General features: G+C 37.5%; 1 protein-coding gene across 5 annotated transcripts in view; it reads right to left on the minus strand.

Moving 5' to 3' along the window:
• The window catches only part of Tmem68 (transmembrane protein 68), a 39,999-nt gene continuing 18,310 nt past the window's right edge, over window positions 1–21,689 (minus strand). For all 5 annotated transcript variants that reach the window (XM_045142865.1, XM_045142866.1, XM_045142868.1 and 2 more), the window contains 4 exons: window positions 12,646–12,839; window positions 6,884–6,944; window positions 3,932–4,071; window positions 1–1,248 (listed from right to left, as the gene is read on the minus strand). In XM_045142865.1, coding sequence (XP_044998800.1) covers window positions 1,144–1,248; window positions 3,932–4,071; window positions 6,884–6,944; window positions 12,646–12,839 — 500 coding nt within the window. In that variant the 3' untranslated portion in view covers window positions 1–1,143. The remainder of the gene's footprint in view (window positions 1,249–3,931; window positions 4,072–6,883; window positions 6,945–12,645; window positions 12,840–21,689) is intronic.

Raw genomic sequence — 21,689 nt, forward strand, 5'->3', positions numbered from 1 at the left:
TAATACAATACAAAAGTCTGTAAAAACCCAAGTACTTCAACATCTAAAAAAGGGAAAGGGAGATAGATACTGAATTTAATTTCTGATACTTTTCTGTTTAAATACTTTTTAAAATCATTTTTCAAGCAGACAAGAAATTAAAAGCCATCAAATGTTCACAAAGCTTTGTGTCTACAGAGATTTTTCATTCAAGTACATTTTTATTAACTCATAAGCCATCCAACAGGCTGCAAAGTCAAACTGAATAAGCCACAATATTGAGCAGAATCTGTTGTCTTTAGTTCTACTTTCTTCAGCCTCAAATCAGCTTCTAACATGAAGTCCAAAGCATTGACAGTGATTTTGTCCCTACACCATTAAAGGCCATCCATGACAATGTACCCTATACTGATAGCTTAGATTATTTAAAATAAATATTAAAAATAACAATTATTCAATTTAAAAAACAGTATGTCTCTTTCACTGTGCTTGGCACCTGAACATCAAGCCAAAGGAGTAATTTCATCATCCAATGAACAAATATGTACATAATTCTTAAAGGAGTTGAGAATTAATTCAGTTGTAATTTCCACTTAATAGTTTTTTTTCCCTTAGTAAATATAAGCAACTTAGAAGAATGCTTTTTACTACAGTATGATCATGTTTTTAAAAAAGAAATTGTTGAGGCACAAAAGAGTTAAGACTTCCTCAAAGTCATGAAGAGAATAAAGGACAAATAAAAGTTATTTCTTGTCTATCTTAAGCAACTGTGCTATAACCCAGCATAAGCCCCCTCAAATTAGCTCAGCACAACATACAGAAACTAGATGCATTATTTAGGAATGTCTGCTTAATCTAAATGGCTATTACTTTAAAAATTAAGTGTAAGAGTCTTTTTACTGTATGTTATGAATGTTTATCATAAAAAGATTAACAAATGAAATATGAACATTTTCTGAATTACTAGGCATGTGACAAGTTACTGATTAAATTTGACACCATTGATTACAAAAAGATTATCAATATAAATTTAAATAAGTAAGTTCTAAGAAGGATGCTTATTATCATGATTTAAACAAAAAAGGTGCCACTTTTAAGACCTATAAAATTGGAAGACAGTACCACAAATGCAAACATGTTAGTAAAGATGCACCAAATCATCTTCTAGGTGATCTTTTGCTTTGTATGAAAACGTTCCAACAAAGCACTCATAATGTTTCCTGGTATTCTTTGGTGCTTATCAATCAAAGCTTGAATGGCATCCTTGGTCTATTAGGAAAACAAAATGAAAAGAAAAACCATTATTGTTTTTATCCTCAATATAGATCATTTATCCTGTAAAAATTTAGGTACTTCTATTTTCAGTGGGTTCTGCTGCTGGGAATGTAGCTCCATGATATAACACCTGCCTATCATATGCAAGAACAATCCAAGAGAGAGGAGGAGAATGGAAGAGAGGGAAGATTAATTCATTTCTAATGGTGAACAAATTATAGGGTACCTTTTTCTTTTGGGGTGTGGTATGCGTGTTGGACACGTGTGTGTGCAGATGCCGAGGCCGGAGACCCGTGTGGGCTGTGCTTCTCTACTACTCATCCACATTTCTTCCTAGAGAGAGTCTCTCACTGAACCCAGAGCTGTCACTTTCGGTAAGACACACTGACCAGCAAGACCCAGAGAGCCTCTCCGGTCTCTGCTTCCCACGTGATTTCCCTACAGGTGCTTGGGCCACATCCAACTTTGTACATGGTCCCAGGGACGGAACTCAGGCTGGCTGAGACCCTCTGAGGCCCTCATATTTAAATGGAAAACGCTCCTACCCACTGACCCATCTCCCCAGCCCCATATGTTTCTTTTATCACTTAGCATTCGTATCAAGCAATGCAGTATGGGCAATTGAGGAAAATCAAGACCACGCCAATAGAATGAGCTCAATACCTCAATTCTAGACAACTTAATGAGAATCTTAATTAAGTCAAAGCAATTGAAATATCGATTAGGACATATTAAAATTTTGTTTTTTGAGCTGGGCATGGTGGCACATGCCTTTAATCCCAGCACTCGGGAGGCAGAGGTAGGAGGATCACCATGAGTTTGAGGCCACCCTGAGACAACATAGTGAATTCCAGATTAGCCTGGGCTAGAGTGAGACCCTACTTTGAAACCCCCCCAAAATTTTCTTTTCTTTCCCTCCCTCCCTCTTTCTCTTCCCCCGTTCCTTCCTTTTTGCCAGTCCCTTCATTTCTTACAGGGTTTCACTCTGTTGTCAAGCCTGAAACTTCAGATCCTTCCACCTTAGTTTCTGAAGTGCAAGGGTTAAAGGTACTAACCACCATACCTGGCTATGAAATTTTCTAGTGCTATTTTTTCCCACTAAAGTTTTCCCCACTAAATTTCAGTGGTTTTTGTTTCTAAATCAGTTTATCACAATTTAAAATTTTTACATATGCTTTGTGTTTGTATTCTAATCTTTAAAATAATAAATGCTAGGCTAAAGATATATTTTAATGTTTTTTGTTTATTTTTATTTATTTATTTGAGAACAGCAGAGAGAGAAAGAGGCAGAGAGAGAAAGAGAGAGAGAGAGAATGGGCACGCCAGGGCTTCCAGCTACTGCTATCGAACTCCAGATGCGTGTGCCCCCTTGTGCATCTGGCTAATGTGGGTCCTGGGGAACTGAGCCTCAAACAGGGGTCCATAGGCTTCACAGGCAAGCGCTTAACTGCTAAGCCATCTCTCCAGCTCCCAGGCTGATCTTTAATTCACAGCAATCCTCCTGCCTCGGCTTCCCAAGTTCTGGGATTAAAGGTATGTGCCACCACGCTAGGCAGTCTCACTTTTTTAAGGAAACATTTTATTTATTTGAGAAAAAAAGGGGAGAGAGATGAGAAAAGCATGTAGAGAGAGAATGGGGGTCAATAGGGGGAGAGAGAATGAGTGTACTAGGACCTCCAGCCACTGACACCTGAGCTGCCTTGGGCATCTGGCTTATGTGAATACTGGAGAATCAAACCTGAGTTCTTAGGCTTCCCAGGCAAGCCATCTCTCTGGCCCAGTCTCACTTTTTAAAAAACTCCACCCTCTAAGTCTGTCACCACACTTATATGTTCTCCTACCTCTCTGCCAGTTCCCTTTCAGTCAGGTATGATTATCCTCCTTCTTCTGCTACCTCTCCTGCAGCATGTGCCTCTTAATGTCCACCTTTAAACCTCAAAGCTTCAATAATCATCAGAAATCATGGCTTCTAAATCCTCAGCACCTGTTTGGCTTCCTTTCTTAACTCTTAACTCCATATTTCCAAACTGATATATAGAAATACATTCTTAAATTTCTTGCCTATAGTTTCTATTACTGGCCTCTAGGCACTAAATGTCTATAACACCACCAACCCCCTCTTCTTCATGTTGTTACAATGTGAATGTCACCAGACCTTGCCAAACATCACCTATGGGGCAAAATTAACATGGTTGAAAATCTGACATAGAACATGTTTGAAGAATATATAAATAGAGCTGGAGACATGGCTTAGCAGTTAAGGCACTTGCCTACAAAGCCGAAGGACCTAGATTCTACTCCCCAGTACCCACATAAGCCAGATGCACAAAGTGGTACATGTGTCTGGAGTTCATTTGCAGGGGCTGGATGCCCCCAGCACACCCAGCCTCTCCCTCTCTCTGCCTCTTTCTGTCTCAAATAAATAAAATAAAAATATTTTATAAAGAATATATAAATAAATAATGAAAATTTAAAATAGGGCAGGAGACATTATATAGCAATTAAAGGTTCTTGCTTGCAAAGCCTGACAGCCTGGGTTTGATTCCCTAGTACCCACATAAAGCCAGACTTCCAAGGTGGCACATGTATCTGGAATTCATTTGCAGTGGCAGGTGGCCCTGACATGCCCATACTCATCCCTCATTCTGCCCAAAGACTAAAATGAAAAAGAATTTACCTTTTCAGCTAGTTCTTCTGCTGTCATCTTTGGGTCATATGGAATGGGATCACCTAAATAGGTCCGTAACTTCACTGGAAAACCCCCATACATTGGAGCAAATGGATAGCGGAACTTTTCGTATAGCCATTTAAATAACACTGTTTTAAAACAAACGAAAACCATCTTATTAGCCAAATATGTGTGTGTCTGTAAACTTTTAAATTAATTACACGAGACTTGCAGGAAGGAGGCAAAAATACCAGTTCTTAGCAGTTCATACTGCTGTTCTTGCGCTTGTGTACTCTGGGATTGAAACTAGTGCCTCACCCACACCAGGAAAACGTTTGCACACCGAGCATGTCTTCAGTACAGCACCATAAAAATGAACATTTGTCAGTTATAACAAATGAACCACACCAATTATAGGGAAACCTAGAGAATGGTGAGGGGTGTATAAGAGTTCTATATACTTTGTACTCATTTGTTTTCTATCCATCTAAAATTTTTTTTTAAACAGGTAAGAATTTTTAAAATATGAAATTTGAAAGATAACACCTTTACAGAACAAAGGATAAAAAAATGTCACCAGAGCCGCAGGTGGTAGCACATGCCTATAATCTCAGCACAGAGGAGGTAGAGGTAGGAGAATCACCAAGAGTTCAAGGCTACCCTGAGAATACATAGTGAATTCCAGGTCAGCCTGGGCTACAGCGAGATCCTACCTTGGGCGGGTAGGTTACCAAACGCTAAATGTTTAAAAAAAAAAAAAAGAAAGAAAAGAAAGAAAACTAGAGACTCAAAATATAAAACAATAACAAGATAGCACAGGATAAGCATATACAAACATGAGACTGGAAAGCACTGACAAAAATGCATAGACTAAAGCCAGGTATGGTGACGCATTCCTTTAATCCCAACACTCAGGAGGCAGAGGTATAAGGATTGCCGTGAGTTTGAGTCCACCCTGAGACTTCGTAGTGAATTCCAGGTCAGCCTGGGCTAGAGTGAGACCCCACCTCAAAAAAAAAAAAAACAAAAACAAAAAAAAGCATGCACTAGAAAACACTGTAATTAGGAAAAAAACAAAAACCCTAATATTTACCAGCAAAGAATTACTTATGCTAATGTCTACATTTGAAGCTTAGCGAAATTAAATTATGACTATTTAAAACAAACAAAAAAATCAGCCAAGCATGGTGGCGTATGTCTTTAATCCCAGCACTTGGGAGGCAGAGGTAGGAGGGCTGCTGTGAGTTCAAGGCCACCTTGAGACTGCATAGTGAATTCCAGCCTGGGTTAAAGCAAGACCCTTCCACAAAAAAAAAAAAAAAAAAAAAAAAAAAGACAACGTTACAAAAGCAAAAACTGGGGACTGGAGAGATGGCTCAGTGTTGAAAGGTGCTTGCTTACAAAGTCTGATGCCCTGGGTTCGATTCCTCAGTATCCATGTAAAGCCAGATGCACAAAGTTGTGCATGCATCTAGAGTTCATAAAGTTTGACTGCCTGTGTGCTCGCTCTCTCAATCTCTGTGCTTGAAAATAATGAAATATTTTTAAAAATTGTATCCAAAGAATCCAAAAGATAAGTTTCATGAAATACATAGTCATGTGTGCCACTGAAAGCTGAAAACAGTTTATATATGGAAATACTAAATATAATCAGACATAAAGTAGCACTTAAAAATATAAAAATAAAAACACTAAAATTTATAGAATGATTTCTGGTTTGCCATTATGAATAGACTAAAATAAATCAGAAATATTCCAAATCAAAGTTAAATGCCACATTAATTTGCCCTTCTACTTCAATTATAAAAGAAAGAAAAATTAAGACTTAGAATAGCAACCCAGTGCTTCCTAAAAGGGGCCTTGTCTCTGACTAGAACAAGTAGTAACAAGGGTACTATGCATACAAAGCACACTAAATGAATCTAATATATACACCACAGGCAAAAGAGGACTAAATAAAAATTATATATAATAAAAAGGCACTAGTTAGAAAAAATGCTTCAATTCTTATCATTACTATAATCAAACTAGAAGTTTATTAATCAGTACATTAAAGACAGATGAAAAATATGATGCAAATATGTCATGGTTCACATTGTTCAATATAGTTTTTGTTTGTTTGGTCTTTTTTTTTTTTTTTTTTGGTTTTTCAAGGTAGGGTATCACCCCAGTCCAGGCTGACCTAGAATTCACTATGTAGTCTCAGGGTGGCCTCAAGTTCATGGTGATCCTCCTACCTCTGCCTCCCGAGTGCTGGGATTAAAGGCATGCGCCACCATGCCCAGCTCAATATAGTTTTTAAAAACCAAGAAATAAAAATAAGCCAAGCAAATGACATCTCCATCTCCTTAGGTTGTTAATGTTAGTTTACTCTGTAGTTCATCCATCTTCACAGCTAGTTTCAACATGGGAGTTAAAAAGATAACATGCAAATTTCTTCTAAATCTATCAACAAAGCTTAACAATAAGTAAGATAATAATTTTGAATTTTTAAATTTTTATTTATTTGTTTTTACTTATTTGAGACACAGTGAGGATGGGCTTACCATCCTACCACTCACTGCAAATGAATTCCAGATGCATGTACCACTTTGTGTTACTGGGGAACTGAACGCAGACTGTCAGGTTTTGCTGAGCCATCTATCCAACCCTGCTTTGAAATTTTTAAAAGCCAATTATAAATAGCTATAGTATGTGTCTGGCCACTTCCTGCTACCCAGAATGCTAAAGCTGCAGATCACAAGTCTGTCCCAGCCTGGGCTACATAGTGAGATCTTGTCTCAACTCCTAGTCCCCCCAAGCTGCCATTACTCAGAACCAGTCATTCAGAGTGTATATGGACCATTTAAATAGTACTCACTTTCTAAAATTAGTAACTCAAAAGTCTTCCTTATAAGGTTCCAATACCCAAATGTTTTAAATATTATTCTGTAATTTAAAACAATACAAATTAGAACTTACTTGTTCCTCCAAGTGATCTAAATCCTTCTCGAATATTTTGTGTAAACATAGGAATAATGGGCTAAAGAAAAGAATTTGAATTAAAAAGTAAATAAATAAATCCATGATATCCATTGAGTCACTGCGAAGGAAAGCTTTTGACTGCATGTTTGAAATTCCGAAGTTAAAATTTAAAAAATAAAGGCGAAAAAATGCACATTTGGCTAGTGTGGTTTTTATCAGTCTACATCTGTAAAAGCATAAATTGAAAACACTACCCTCCAGTGGTAACATAAAATAACTCATCTACCAATTTTCTTAAAATTCCAGAAATATCCTTGAAACTCAAATGATAGATTATGCGATTGGGGAGTGGGTCCTGATGAACAAGTGTGAGGACCTGAGTACTGAGCCCTAAGAACCCATACCAGTGCTGAGTGAGTATGATTACTGCATGCAGTCCCAGTGCTTGGGAGGTCAAGACAGGGATCCCTAGGGCAAGTTGACTCTTTTAGATGAACTGCATCAATGAGCTCTGTGTTCAAGGGAGAGACTATGCCTCAGTAATTATCATCGTTAGTACAATCACTAAAACATAGTTCCAAGAGGAAGGCTCTTTCTTTGGGAAAGTTCTCATCAATTTATAAATCAATTTAAGGCTCTGGCACGATGTCATCAGGGAATTTATCAAACATCAATTTTGTGAGTGTATTAAATCTATTATTATTAGTTCAGAACTAATGAAAAGTAAGTGTAAGACAAAAATAGGAAAAAGGAAAAGACTATATATTAAAGAATTCTTGGTATCATTAATTGTGGAGGACAGTCCATGAATATCAATGATTATAAATTTTAATAATGGAAATATTAACTAGATGTCACAATGTAATGAAATATCATCAAGTATATAGGGAAGAGCCGGGAGTGGTGGCACACGCCTTTAATCCCAGCACTCGGGAGGCAGAGGTAGGAGGACTGCCGAGAGCTCAAGGCCACCCTGACACTACATAGTTAATTCCAGGCCAGCCTGGACCAGAGTGAGACCCTACCTCGAAAAACCAAAAAAAAGAAATGTATATATATATATATATGTATGGAGGTCATGCTACTGTAAATACTTCAGTACATTAAACTGAATATTTTAACATATACATAGACTGAATGTTTAAGGATAAAACTATGTGTACGTGAAAGATACCATTACTTACAGAACTAATAGTCCATGCCCAATACAAAACTACCTGCTTAACATGCAGATATTGACATAAATGAGCTGACAAATACTAAGTTTTTCTTATTTAGTTTTAGAAAACATTATGGCAGAAAGAAAGAAATCCCAGGTATAGATTTCTTCATAAAACTCGCCACGTATCTCCTCTTACCAAAAGGAAGATACAAATACATTTCAGGAACATTGTTTTGCTCCTTGCTTTATCCCTAGCACATGGAACAGAATAGATGAGGTAAAAGAAAGTGATGTCCTCTTTCAGAGATCAGAGAAACAATGCTTCTAATGAGTAAGTTTTTCTGTGAATAGAAATGTCAGAAATAAACCAACTTCAAAATTTGAACAAGAAATCAAATAAGTATTCATATTTAAAATGTGGGCTGGAGAGATGGCTTTGCAGTTAAAGCATTTGCCTACAAAGCCTAAGGACCCACATTTGATTCTCCAGTACCCATGTAAACCAGATGCACAAAGTGATGCATGCATCTGGAGTTCCTTTGTAGTAGCTCAGAGGCTTTGTTCTTCTCTGCCTCTCTACCTCGTTCTCTCTTAATAAATAAATAAGTAAAATATTTTTAATGTGATATAGTTGACTCATGTGATAGTTCGAATGGATGTCCCCCAATAGACTCAGGGTTTTACATAAAGCTTTTAACTTGGATTTCAATCTGAAGAGGTGTCATTGGGGTGGATCCTGGGTCAGATCTGATTTCCATGCCAAAGGCATACAGAACAGTCTGAGTTCAACCTGGATCCCTGCTACTTCCCTGTGTTTATGCTGTTGTTATGGTGCTTGCTGTGTGGTTGTGTCTCTCTGCTAGGACCTGTGAAAGGAAGGCAGCTTCTTCTCCCATTAATGGAACCTCCCCTGGATCTTTAAGCTTCAAATAAATCCCTTCCCCCCATAAACTGCATCTGGTTTGGAAGTTCATCCAAGCAACATGGAGCCAACTACAACTAACAAAGCTAGTATGTAAAGAAGATAATGCATACTAAATTCTTTTGTAAGAAGTTCATATTATAATCTAAGAAATTACTACTAATTTCTTTTGTAAGAAGTTCTTATTATAATCTAAGAAATTACTACTTATTTCATGAAATAAAATGATGGCTAAGGTCCTAATGTATTAGTTATATCTTCAGGGTCAAAAATTAGACTCCTCAAGAAGGAACAGGAAATGTTTCAACTCACAGATTCACCATTTTGCCTATCTCTTTTTTTTTGTTTGTTTGTTTGTTTTTGTTTTTTGAGGTAGGGTCTCACTCTAGCTCAGGCTGACCTGGAATTCACTATGGAGTCTCAGGGGGGCCTTGAACTCACGATGATCCTCCTACCTCTGCCTCCCAAGTGCTGGGATTAAAGGTGTGCGCCACCACGCCCGGCTCCATTTTGCCTATCTTCACTACACTGGTAGACTATGTTGATGGACTAGCATGATCCCAAAAGCCCATACTAAAGAGTGTACTGACTAAACACTTCTAGAACCCACTTTAAGATAGAACCCTAGCTGGCTCAGTATTCCATGTTACACTCTGAGCTTACAGTTTCTAAATTTGCTTACAAGCTTATAGCTTAAAAACACAAGCACTAGCTTATTACAACTTGATCTTATAGTACAATCTTTTTTTTTTCACAAAACAAAAGCCTTTTATTTTTTTCTTAATTGATGTTTAAATTGTACAATTAGTATCTTTTTTTTTTTTAAATTTAATTTATTAGTTTTCTTTTCAGTAAATACAGGCAGTTTGGTACCATTATTTAGGCTCATCTGTGATCTACCCCCTCCCATTAGACCCTCCTTATTATTGAAAATGGGTCGTGCATTGTGGAGTTAGCCCCCAGTTATTAGTATGATAAATGTCTCTGAAAATCATGACCCAACATGTAACTCTGACATTCTTTCCGCCCCCTCTTCCGCAAGATTTCCCTGAGCCTTGTTGGGTTCATTTTTGGTCTGCTTCAATCATTTAATCCTGCTTTCTACACACAAATAAAGCAGCTACATAAATAACTTAAAAGTTATTGTTTACATATAACCATGTATCTCTATATATGCATGTGTGAACACATGTGCAATGCAGTTCTAAAATCATTCTTGGGGGCTCAAGTTAGCCTCGTTCTGGAGTCTCACTTCTATTAATAATACAGGAAACACTACACAAGTTTCTTTACCAAATCTAAGCCCCATTTTCTTCATGTGTAAGGTAGTGTAAAGAAGTAAAAATACTTATCTTTGGCTCAAAGTTTTTATGGATGAGAGAATACAAATAAGTTTTAAACTTTTAACTTTGTTTTATATGTAAACTTTTAACTTTGTTTGTTAGTTATTTTCAATTAAGTGTTCTAAGTAGTACCTAGGGCCAGACCACCCTGAACACACCTGATCTCAAGTAAATGGACTAAATGGTCCTAACTTAGATGTGAACTTACCTAAATATTCTTCTGGAACATATTATAGTCTGCCACATTTGAAAAAATCTTACATATTTCCTGGTAATATTTTGTGAACTACAATGACAGTTAGGCTTTTTCTTTTTTTAGTTTCTGTCAGTGTATCATAGTTTGTTTTTTTTATTACTTGTCTCCCCCCCTCCCAGTCCCAGCCTTTTTTTTTTTTTTTAATTTGAGAGCGACAGACACACAGAGAGAGAGAGAGAGAGAGAGAGAGAATGGGCGCGCCAGGGCTTCCAGCCTCTGCAAACTAACTCCAGACGCGTGCGCCCCCTTGTGCATCTGGCTAACGTGTGACCTGGGGAACTGAGCCTTGAACCGGGGTCCTTAGGCTTCACAGGCAAGCGCTTAACCACTAAGCCATCTCTCCAGCCCTTTTTTTTTTTTTTTTTTTTGTATTGCTGGGATCAAACTAAAGGTGTCAGGCATTCTAGGCAAGTGTTCTGCTGAGCTACATCCTCAGCTCAGTACTCAAAATTTATATGCAATTAATCCTTCAACAATATTCTTAAGTATCTGCTCATAGTTTATGATGCTTTTGTTAGGTATATCAAGGGATTTTCCAAATAGGGTATTTGGATTTTTTTGTTTTGTTCATTTTTTATTTATTTATTTGAGAGCAACAGACACAGAGAGAAAGACAGATAGAGGGAGAGAGAGGAAATGGACGTGCCAGGGCTTCCAGCCACTGCAAATGAACTCCAGACACGTGCGCCCCCTTGTGCATCTGGCTAATGTGGGACCTGGGGAACCGAGCCTCGAACCGGGGTCCATAGGCTTCACAGGCGAGCACGTAACCGCTAAGCCATCTCTCCAGCCTGTATTTGGATTTTTTATTTACAAGTATGTAAGCACATTACTGGAAGATTTCCCTCAGGTTTCTGGAAGGCCGCTATCATCTCGGATATCGCAGACTCACTGTGAATGCAGTCAGTGATGGCAACAGCACCATTGCCTCGAGTCCTGAACTGTGCTCTGCTCTGCTGCTGCCTTGCTGTGTGATCAGATCCCTTCCATCCCTCCATCTCTCTGTGCCTCAGTCTCTTCATCTGTAACACTGGAATATCACATGCATCACTGCCTTACTGTGTCGGAGTATAAAAGCCTTCAAAAGTGCTACAAGATGTTGGGCTGGCACTATATTTATCAAACATATGCTATTTGATAAATTTGTGACATTAAAAATCTGAGTTTGTTTTACAACTTATACAAGATTATTTCTTAAATTTTGGGAAGTTGTATATAAAATCTTAATTGAATTATCTACATTCTCTTAAAAAATTATCAATAAACTCAAGAACTTTAAGGTTATCACTTTCTTTTTCTAGGCATTCTATGCAATGTTGATTAAAACCATAAGCATAGGGTGAATAACTGGAATTTCATGATAAATTTGTGTGATTTCAACTAAAAAGTGCTTCAAATATATAAATTAGACCAATGTCTATTTCTTATCTTTAAACTAAAAAATAGGTAATCACATTTAATTGATGTTGGTTCAGTCATCTAAAAAAAAAAAAAGACTGACTGCCGCTCCCACAATACATACCCAACAACCCCATGGGGAATACTGGGGGCAGAAGCAAGAGAAAAGAGGGAACCAACACATGATGTAGCCATATAAAATATGTTGTCAATAAAAAAAGACTAAGGGCACATATTATTTGTGTTTTATTGTTATAAAAACTCATCAGATAAAAGAAATATAAATCAATGTCCATCAGTGAAATATTACAACTGATTCATGTTAAAGTTACCAAAGGTTTAAAATACATAGAACTGTACTGATTCTACTTATCAAAAAAGGTAGCTGAAGGCATAATGTTGCTATTTGAGTAAAATTTAAAGTCCTATTTTTAAAAAGCTGGATTTTAAACTTTCCCTGTAAAGTCAAACCTTGCTCGACATTTGACACATTTCTAGATTAATTTTATTTCAGATGGCTTCTCATGCACAATAATATTTCTATATTTATTTTTATATATCCTAGAAACTGATTCATGTACTGTTAAGCTACTGCAATAGAAAGGTCTAGGCTGATACACTTATTCACTAAACACTTATTTGAAACTTTACTTGAATAATTACTTTTATATAACTTACCACTTTTGCATCAATTGCAACCTGGGCAAAGCCTTTACGATTACCCCATATGATGTTGTAAGTTTCATCACTAAGTAAGGCTTCTCGAACCCCACCGGGTGAAATAGCTAGCAAGTGACCACTCCTCAGAATCTCAACACATTTCTCTCTTGGTCCATGAAGAACACACAGCACATCAAGTAGCAAACTAAACCCTGTAAGAAACATGAGCACAAAAATATACCTTTAATCCTTCTTGTTCAATTCTTCAAGGGCAAAAAGCTTCATAACCTACATAATCTGTCACCTATTCTTATAGCAGTAAACTTTATTTTATAAAGTCAACAACTCCTATGTTAACAAAAGATTAGTGTCATTTATAAAGTAGTAACTACCTCTTACTGATCACCTACTACTGATTACTTTCTTACTGATCACCTACTTCTGACTACTTTATTTATTCCGGATTTTTCAAGGTAGGGTCTCCTTGTAGTCCAGGCTGGCCTGGAATTCACTCCGTAGTCCCAGGTTGGCCTTAAACTCACAGTGATCCTCCTACCTCTGACTCCCAAGTGCTGGGATTAAAGGCGTGTACCACCATGCCCGACTCTGACTACTTTATATATATACTTTATATATATTCAAGCTCTTAATTAAAATTTGGAACAATCATGAAAAATAGAGACTTTTATAACCTTTTTTTTTTTTTTTGAGGTAGGTACTCTAGCCCAGGCTGACCTGAAATTCACTCTGTAGTCCCAGGCTGGCCTTAAACTCACAGTGATCCTCCTACCTCTGACTCCGAGTGCTGGGATTAAAGGCATGTACCACCATGCCTGGCTTCTTATCCCAATTTTACAAATGAGGAACATTGGGATCAGAAATTAGAAGCAAGTTGAGTCAGACAGTAGACAAGATTCCCATTCTGTCCAGCCAAAGTTCCTTCCACTGAATCTCATGGCAAAATTTTGAACCTGAATGTTATATAACTTTTCAAATTACAAGTATTTGTGGATGAAAGACATAACCATGTCAATAATTCAAGCCGGGCATGGTGGCGCACGCCTTTAATCCCAGCACTCGGTAGGCAGAGGTAGGAGGATCACTATGAGTTCAAGACCACCCTGAGACTCCATAGTGAATTCCAGGTGAGCCTGGGCTAGAGCGAGACCCTACCTATTTTATATACATATATATGAAATATATAAAACAAGGTAATAAAGGAGAAACATTTTTTAAAGATAAAAGTGATCCTATTTTTTTTATTTATAAAAAAGAAAAATTGGCTGGGTGTGGTGGCTCATGCCTTTAATCCCAGCACTTGGGAGGCTGAGGTAGAACTGCTGTGAGTAAAGGGCAGTCTGGGCTAGAGTGAGACCTTGCCTCAAAACAAACCAAATATTCCTATTAAAAAAGGGGGGAGACTGGAGAGAAGGTTCACCACTTAAGGCACTTGCCTGTAAAACCTAGGGACCCTGGTTCAATTCTCCAGTACCTATATAAAGCTTTACATGTCTACAGTTTGTCTGTAGCAGCTGGAGGCCCTAGAGTACCCATTCTCTCTATCTCTTTCTCTGCTTGCAAATAAACTAACAAAAATACTAAAAAAAAAAAAAAAAAAAAAAAAGCAAAAAAGAAAGATGGAATCAAACTCAAATTACATAAGGGAAAAATAATTAAGTAAACATTTTTAGTCATACATTAAAACTGTTCTGGGCTGGAGATAGAACTTATTGGTAAGAGTACTTGGTTAGCATGTGGAAGGCTCTGGGTTTAGTCTCTAGCTCTTAGACAGGGGTAGGAACATATTTTAAAATGTAATGCTCACTTCCAGTTAACATGTCAGAATAGGAGCCTCGCCAAAAAAACCTGGGAGAGTGGGGAGGCAAGATAGCACACAATATGCTCTTCTATCAAAAAGTGAAGGTATAAGCCAGGCATGGTGGTGCACGCCTTTAATCTCAGCACTCAGGAGGCAGAGGTAGGAGGATCACCATGAGTTTGAGGCCATCCTGAGACTACATAGTGAATTCCACGTCAGCCTGGGCTAGAGTGAGACCCTACCTCGAAAAAACAAAAAAAAAAAAAAAAAAGTGAAAGTATAGAAAGAATTAATAACCCAGATGAAACCTCAGCAGAGAAACAGGAGGGAGCTAGGTGCTTCCAGCAGTCACACAATTAGTGAAGATCAGTTCCAGAGGCCTCTGAGAAGAACATCTACTCCCTGAGCCGACAAGAGCAGAACTAGAGGGAAGGGATTCTCTACTCAACTGGCCTTGCAAAATCAACACACAACAGGGACAACAACAGGGACCAGCTGAGCAGCTCCAGAACAGCTTGACTCTCCACACCCTTCCATTACTCCATAAGTTATCACTAGGAACCACTGGAGACCTCAGGCCTCCAAGGTATCTGAGCCACTCTATCCCCACACAGCATCTAGCATAGGTGATCTGAAGAGGAGACCAACCTAACAAGCTGAGCTGAGCTCATAGTGTGCCAAAAAGGGAACCGTTTCACACTCAACATAGGGTGAGACAGAAAGTCACCCTAAAAGGTAACTGGGCTACATTACAATAGGGCAATACACACACCAAAGCCAAGAATATAGGCTTGTATTGGAAGTGCCAGTTGTACTTTCCATATCAGGACAGATTACTAAAGAAAAGAAATGCAGAGCCCAGCATCGTGGTACATGCATTTAATCCCAGCACTTGGGAGGCAGAGGTAAGAGGATTACTGTGAGTTCAAGTCTTCCCTGAGACTACTTAGTGAATTCCAAGTCAGCCTGGGCTAGAGTGAGACCCTACCTAAAACAAACAAACAAAAACAAACAAACAAAAACTAAAACAACCCTAAGGTGAGGTGGCATACACCTTGGGTAACAGATGTAGGAGGATCACCATGAGTCCGAGGTCACCTTAAGACTACACAGTGAATTCCAGGTCAGCCTGAGCTAGAGTGAGACCCCAACTTGGAAAATAAAACTTAAAAAAAAAAGAATTTCAAGAAGAAAAAGAATTCAAAAACTAGCCCCTAAGGGAGGGGGGGGGAAACACTGATGAGTTAGATCTGACATGTACTTAGTGTACATTGCCATTCTTAATTAAGTTGCAGTTTAGGGTCAACTTTTTTGTCATTTTTGATATTTCTTAATTTATGGTGCCTTTTTTCCTTCTGTCTTTCTTGGGGGCAGGGTCTCACTCTGGCCCAGGCTGACCTGGAACCCAGTTCAGGAATCTCTGCTTCTTCCTAGCTGAGTAGATTAAGAGTGTGGCCAGTTTAAGGTCTTTTGTTTTATTAGGTGGCCTGTTCTTTTATTAATCCCCACTCATGCATGAATATTCCATGCTAGTTTTATTTAGGTTGTATATTGTTCAGCTGGATTTGAGGATTGTGCTATACTTTTCTCTGCTCAGCCTTCCATTAGAATCTTCCTACCACTCTTCCCACCCACAACTTGTTTACTTTCCCTCTTCACAACCCCATATCCACATTTCCTTCCCCTTATACATTCCTCCTCATTCTCTGTAATTAAGCTTTTCAAAGCCATAAAAAAAACAACTTCTAAAATCTATGGAAACTAACAATACCCCCAATTCCCTCTCCCAGATACCTATTCCACCTCCATCTTTTTCAAAATTAACATAGCCCTCAGATTAATTCACCCTACTCAGCTCTTACTTGTAAGTAACCAAAACTCTTCTACCAGCCTTGTTCTTGTACCCACAGGCAATTAGTGAAATCAAAAGGAACGCTGTTGATAACTGGATACTAGGATATTTGCCTAGCATGCACAGCCAACAGCTTGAGTAACTCCTGCTGTTACTGCAGTAGTAATATAGATGCCTCATCTGGCACCTTGAGCTCCTCCTACCTCAGAGACATAACTTCTGATTTACACATCTAAGCACACAGCAGATAACTAGAAAGCCTAAGCACTGAAATAACTCAACATGCAAAAATCTCTATGTAATAATACAGAAACCACAAAAGCATAATTCCTCCAAAAATTATAAATCCAACAAAAATGACCTCCAATGAGACTGAATTAGATGAAATCCCAGAGAATTCAAAAGAATAATTGTATGTTCAAAGCAATCAATGAAGAAATCAAACTCGTGAAGGAGAACACAGAAAATCAACTTGATAAAATAAGAAAGTCAAGACAAGACATGAGTAAGGAAATACAAATATTAAAGGAATACCAATCTGAACTACTAGAAATGAAAAACACAGTAAGTCAAATAAAAAATAACTCAGTAAAAAGTATCATCAATAAAATGGATCAAGGAGAAGATGGAATATTTGAGCTAGAAGACAAGGTGCCAGATCTAGAACATTCTAACAAACAGAAAGACAAACTAATAGAAAGGTAGGAGTAAGAATTTCTAGACATTGGGGAAACTTTGAAGAGATTAAACTTAAAAATTCTGGGTATAGTAGAAGGAGAAGAATTTCAATCTGAAAGCACAGTATTTTCAACAAAAATTGTAGAAGAAAAATTCCCCCAAATAAAAGAGATGTCCACAGATACAGAAGGCACTTAGAACACTAAACAGACAAGACCCAGAAAAGACTTCTCCTAGTCATATTATAATTAAACTACTACATCTACATACACAGGCCAAAGAGAAGATATTGAAAGCAGAAAGAGAGAAGCACCTAGTTACCTATAAAGGCAAGCCCACCAGGATAACAGCAGATTACTCAGGAGAAACTTTAAAAGCTTTAAAATCATGTACTCCAGATTCTGAAAGACAACTGCCAACCCAGACTACTACAGCCAGTAAAGCTATTCATCAAAATTGAAGAAGAAACAAGAACATTCCATGATAAAAACAGGCTAAAGGAATACATAACCTCTAACCCAATGCTATAGAAAATACTTGAAGGGACCCTTCAGACTGAAGAAAGAAAAAAAAAGCACATGCATGTGAATACAGAAAAGAATAAGTTATGTTGAAATAATAGTTGATGCAAGAGAGTAATGAATAAACAGCAAGCACTACAAAATCAAGAAGACGGCAGAAATATACACCTTTCTATAATAACTACTGGCTGGAGAGATGGAGTAATGGGTCTAGCAAACAAGAAGGTGTTGCTATTCTAACACCCAATAGGATGGACTCCAAACCAACATTAGTTAGAAGAGACAAAGAAGAACATGTTATACTAATTATTGTATAATCCAACAATTACATATAGGACATTACAGTCTAAATATATATGTACCAAACATGGGTGCACCCAATTTCATTAAACAAAGACTATCAGAAGTAAACATTGCATTAACCATTGGGACCTCATGAAATCATAATGCTTTTGTCCAGCAAAGGACATTGTGAATAGAGCAAAGAGGCAATACAAAATGGGTAAAAATCTTGCTAGTTATGTATCTGACAGAGGATTAATACCTAGGACACACAAAGAACTCAAAAAACTAAATAATAAGAGATTAAACAACCAATCACCATGGGATATATTTTATAATCATGGAAAATGTTAATAAAAATTAAAAAAAAAGGAAAAAAAAACAACCAATCAAAAAATGGGCTATAGATCTGAAATTTTCAAAAGAAATACAGATGGCTAATAAAAACCTAAAAACATGTTCTACATCCTTAGCCATCAGGAAAATGCAAATTAAAACTACTTTGAGATCGCACTTCTGTCAGAATGGCTATCAAATGACAATATATGAATTGAAGAAATAAAATGACAACATACACTGGTGAGGATGTGAGGAAACAGGAACTGTTGCTGGGAATGTAAACTGACACAACTATTATGGAAATCAACTATTATGGAAGTTCCTGAGGCAACTGAAAATAAATTTACCATATGATTTACCTATACCACTCCCAAGGACTCTACTCATTACTGTAGACATATGTGCTTACCAAGGTTTATTCACAATATCTAGGAAATAGAACCATCCTGGATGCACTTCAACTGATGAATGGATAATGAAGATGTGGCATATTCACACAACAGATTTTTAGCGAGTTGTAAAAAATTAAAATTATAAAATCTACTGGGAAACAGACAGATCTGGAGAACATTGTAAGTGAGGTAACCCAGGATCAGAAAGTCAAACACTGTATGTTATCTTTCATATGTGGATCCTAACTTCAAATGTTTACATTTGTAAATAAAAGTCAGCAGTGGAGGCCAGGAAACTAGAAAGGGGTTATAAGGAAGGGAAGAGAGGGGAGGACTTAAGAAGAAGGTATAACAGATACATAAGTAGAGTGGCAGAATATTGGGAAAAGGGGAAATGTTCTAAGAGGAGGGAATAAGAGAAAGAATAATCAAAATTTAAGATTTATATATAAGTTATATGGAAATTCACTTATTTGCTAGCTAATTGTGTACGTGTGTGTGTGTGTGTGTGTGTGTGTGTGTGTGTGTGTATGTGTTAAAAAAATAGAGAGTTTGGTTAGAAGCATATTGTGGAGGTAGATAATGAATCTGAAGTCAGAGATTGTTATGAGAAAATTTTCAGTGCCAGAAGTGGGGTACCTTCCAGTGACTTATTGACCAGGGAGGTCTCTGATTCCCCTAAAACATTATAGGCCATTGCCAAGGATCTTGGTTTCCTACCGGAACTATATGGTAGGACTATATATTTGAAGACTCCACATGATTTGCTTGAAGGACACTAAGAAATTAAGCTGGAGCTGAGCTGGAAGTCTGTTGACTAGCTGTTAGGATGCTGGAAAGATCTATGCAGCCTGCTGGAAAAGAAAAGTCATCAATGGTCTTAATCAGCAGTGGCCCCAGCAAGCTTTACTACAGCTGGCCAGCTAGGCTAAATGTACCAACTGGTACAATAGTCTGTTATGGGGGAAACCAATTGCTCTGTGATTGAACATAAGGCCTGATCAATGAGAGGGAATTCTTGCCTGGTATTGCAACCCTCATGAAGTCTATGGCTAGGAGGGTCATTAGCCCTAGGAGGGGGAACTACTACTGTTGCCTGGCTAAATGGGTATTTTATGCCAACGAAACTGCTCTCTCAATATTTATGTTTATGTCCATATATTAATGGTTCTCTCACTTCTGGTTTAGAGAAGCTTCCATTTTCAAATGGCTTTGACCACTTGGGGTGACTCTAAACTCACTAAAATGCTAAGAAGTGACAGTGGGTTATTCAGCCTTACATAAGACATCTCTATTATATCCTCCAAGGCTCAGGCCATTGCAGAAGAGGTGGAGGAAAGAATATAAGAGCCAAAGGAAGGGAGGAATGCTTACAATACTGTCTTCTAGACACAAAGCTGCCTTAATATTCATGACCTCACAGTAGCTGATGCTACCTACTCAAGACCTGTATAAAAGGATACTAGTTGGGAAAAAAGGGAATCAGTGGAGAGGCAGATTCAAGGGAGAGAAAGGGAGAATGGTGAGAGGGGGTTATGGTCATGGTATATTGTTTATATTAATGGAAGTTATCAACAGGGACTGGAGAAATGGTTTGCAAGGCTTGACAACCCAGGTTTGATTCTCTAGTACCCATGTAAAGCCAAATACACTAAGTGGCACATATGTCTGGAGTTCATTTACGGAAGCAGAAGCCCTGGTATGTCCATACTCTCTCTCATACTTTCTCTCTGTCTCTCGCTCAAATTTTAAAAAATAAAAATAAATAAGTTTTAAGAAGATTAAAGATGTAATGAATAGGCAAAAAAGAAAAAAGAAAATAAAATATTAATGTATACATTAAGTCTTTGGTGCTAGAACCCATAAAACTATTCGCAAACTATGTAAAAATTTAAAAATGAAGTAAGAAGCCAGGCATGGTGGCATATGCCTTCAATCTTAGCACTCAGCGCTCAGATGGTAGAGGTAGGAGGAACTGTGAGTTTGAGGTCAGCCTGGAGCTACAGAGTGAGTTCTAGGTCAGCTTGGGCTATAGTGAGACCCTATCTCAAAAAAAAGAACAACAAAAAGAAAAATGCAGTAAAACAAAATAAAAATAACTGGTTAGGTGAGGAAGTTAAGATTATAATAATGTTGTTCTATTTCCAAACCTACATAAAATGTTCATGTTACTTTCTAAAGGAAAACCTTAAAGCCAGTTTAATTTATGCACAAAGTGCAAATGGGTACTTGTGACACAATGCCAGCTACAGCTCGAACCATGCTTGTGAATGGCACTAAAGGCGACCATTACTTAACTCACTGCTGCGTTTGCGCCAACTGGTTGATGGGTCAGCTGTGTTTATATTATTCCAGAGAATATACTACCAACTTTCTTGTCTTGTTTCTAGTGATTTAAAATAAGATTTAGTCTCAGTAAGGTCATTCAACAATGGTTTTAAAAAATAACTATTGTAAGTGAAGCCATTTAGCTAATTAATCTTTTCAAAAAGGTACAAAGCCTTCATCAACAAATTTTAAAAGATGTACTTAGTCTTAACGTTTAAGTCTATTCTCAAATTGTATACTGTAAGACAATGTAGACACTCTTTAATGTAGTATGAAGACAAAAAATATCATAGTTAACGTTTTTTTCCTAATATTGGTTTGCTATCAGTCTAAATTACCAAAATCATTATCTCAGGAAAACTTAACTACTATATATGTGTGTGTGTATGTATGTATGTATGTATGTATGCATATGTATACACACACACACACACACACAAAACTACACTGTTTTACAAAATTATAATTTATTTTTGAAATTCAAGATTTGGGTTAGGAATATAACTCAGTGGTAGAGCCCTTGCCAGCAAATCCAAGGCCCTGGATTTGATTTCCAGTATGACAATACCCAAACAAAGAAATAAACAATGTTCAAGACTTAAGCCAGCTGAGGAATGCCTGTCTATCGTCCTATCTATGTGGAAGACTGAGGTACAGTGTTGCTTGCTTGATACTATGAACTGGAAGGCAATCCAGGCAACACAGTAAGACCCTGTCTCAACTTAAGGAGGAAAAACAAAATAACCAACCAAGATTTAACCTAGAAAATGACTGGTTGCTATTGAATAAAAATACTGGAGGCTGAAGCAGGAAGGTTACAAGTTCAGGTCAGCCTAGACAACATAGAAAAG

The sequence above is a fragment of the Jaculus jaculus genome, chromosome 2 (genome assembly GCF_020740685.1).
Source record: "Jaculus jaculus isolate mJacJac1 chromosome 2, mJacJac1.mat.Y.cur, whole genome shotgun sequence".
In the NCBI taxonomy this organism is placed as follows: Eukaryota; Metazoa; Chordata; class Mammalia; order Rodentia; family Dipodidae; genus Jaculus; species Jaculus jaculus.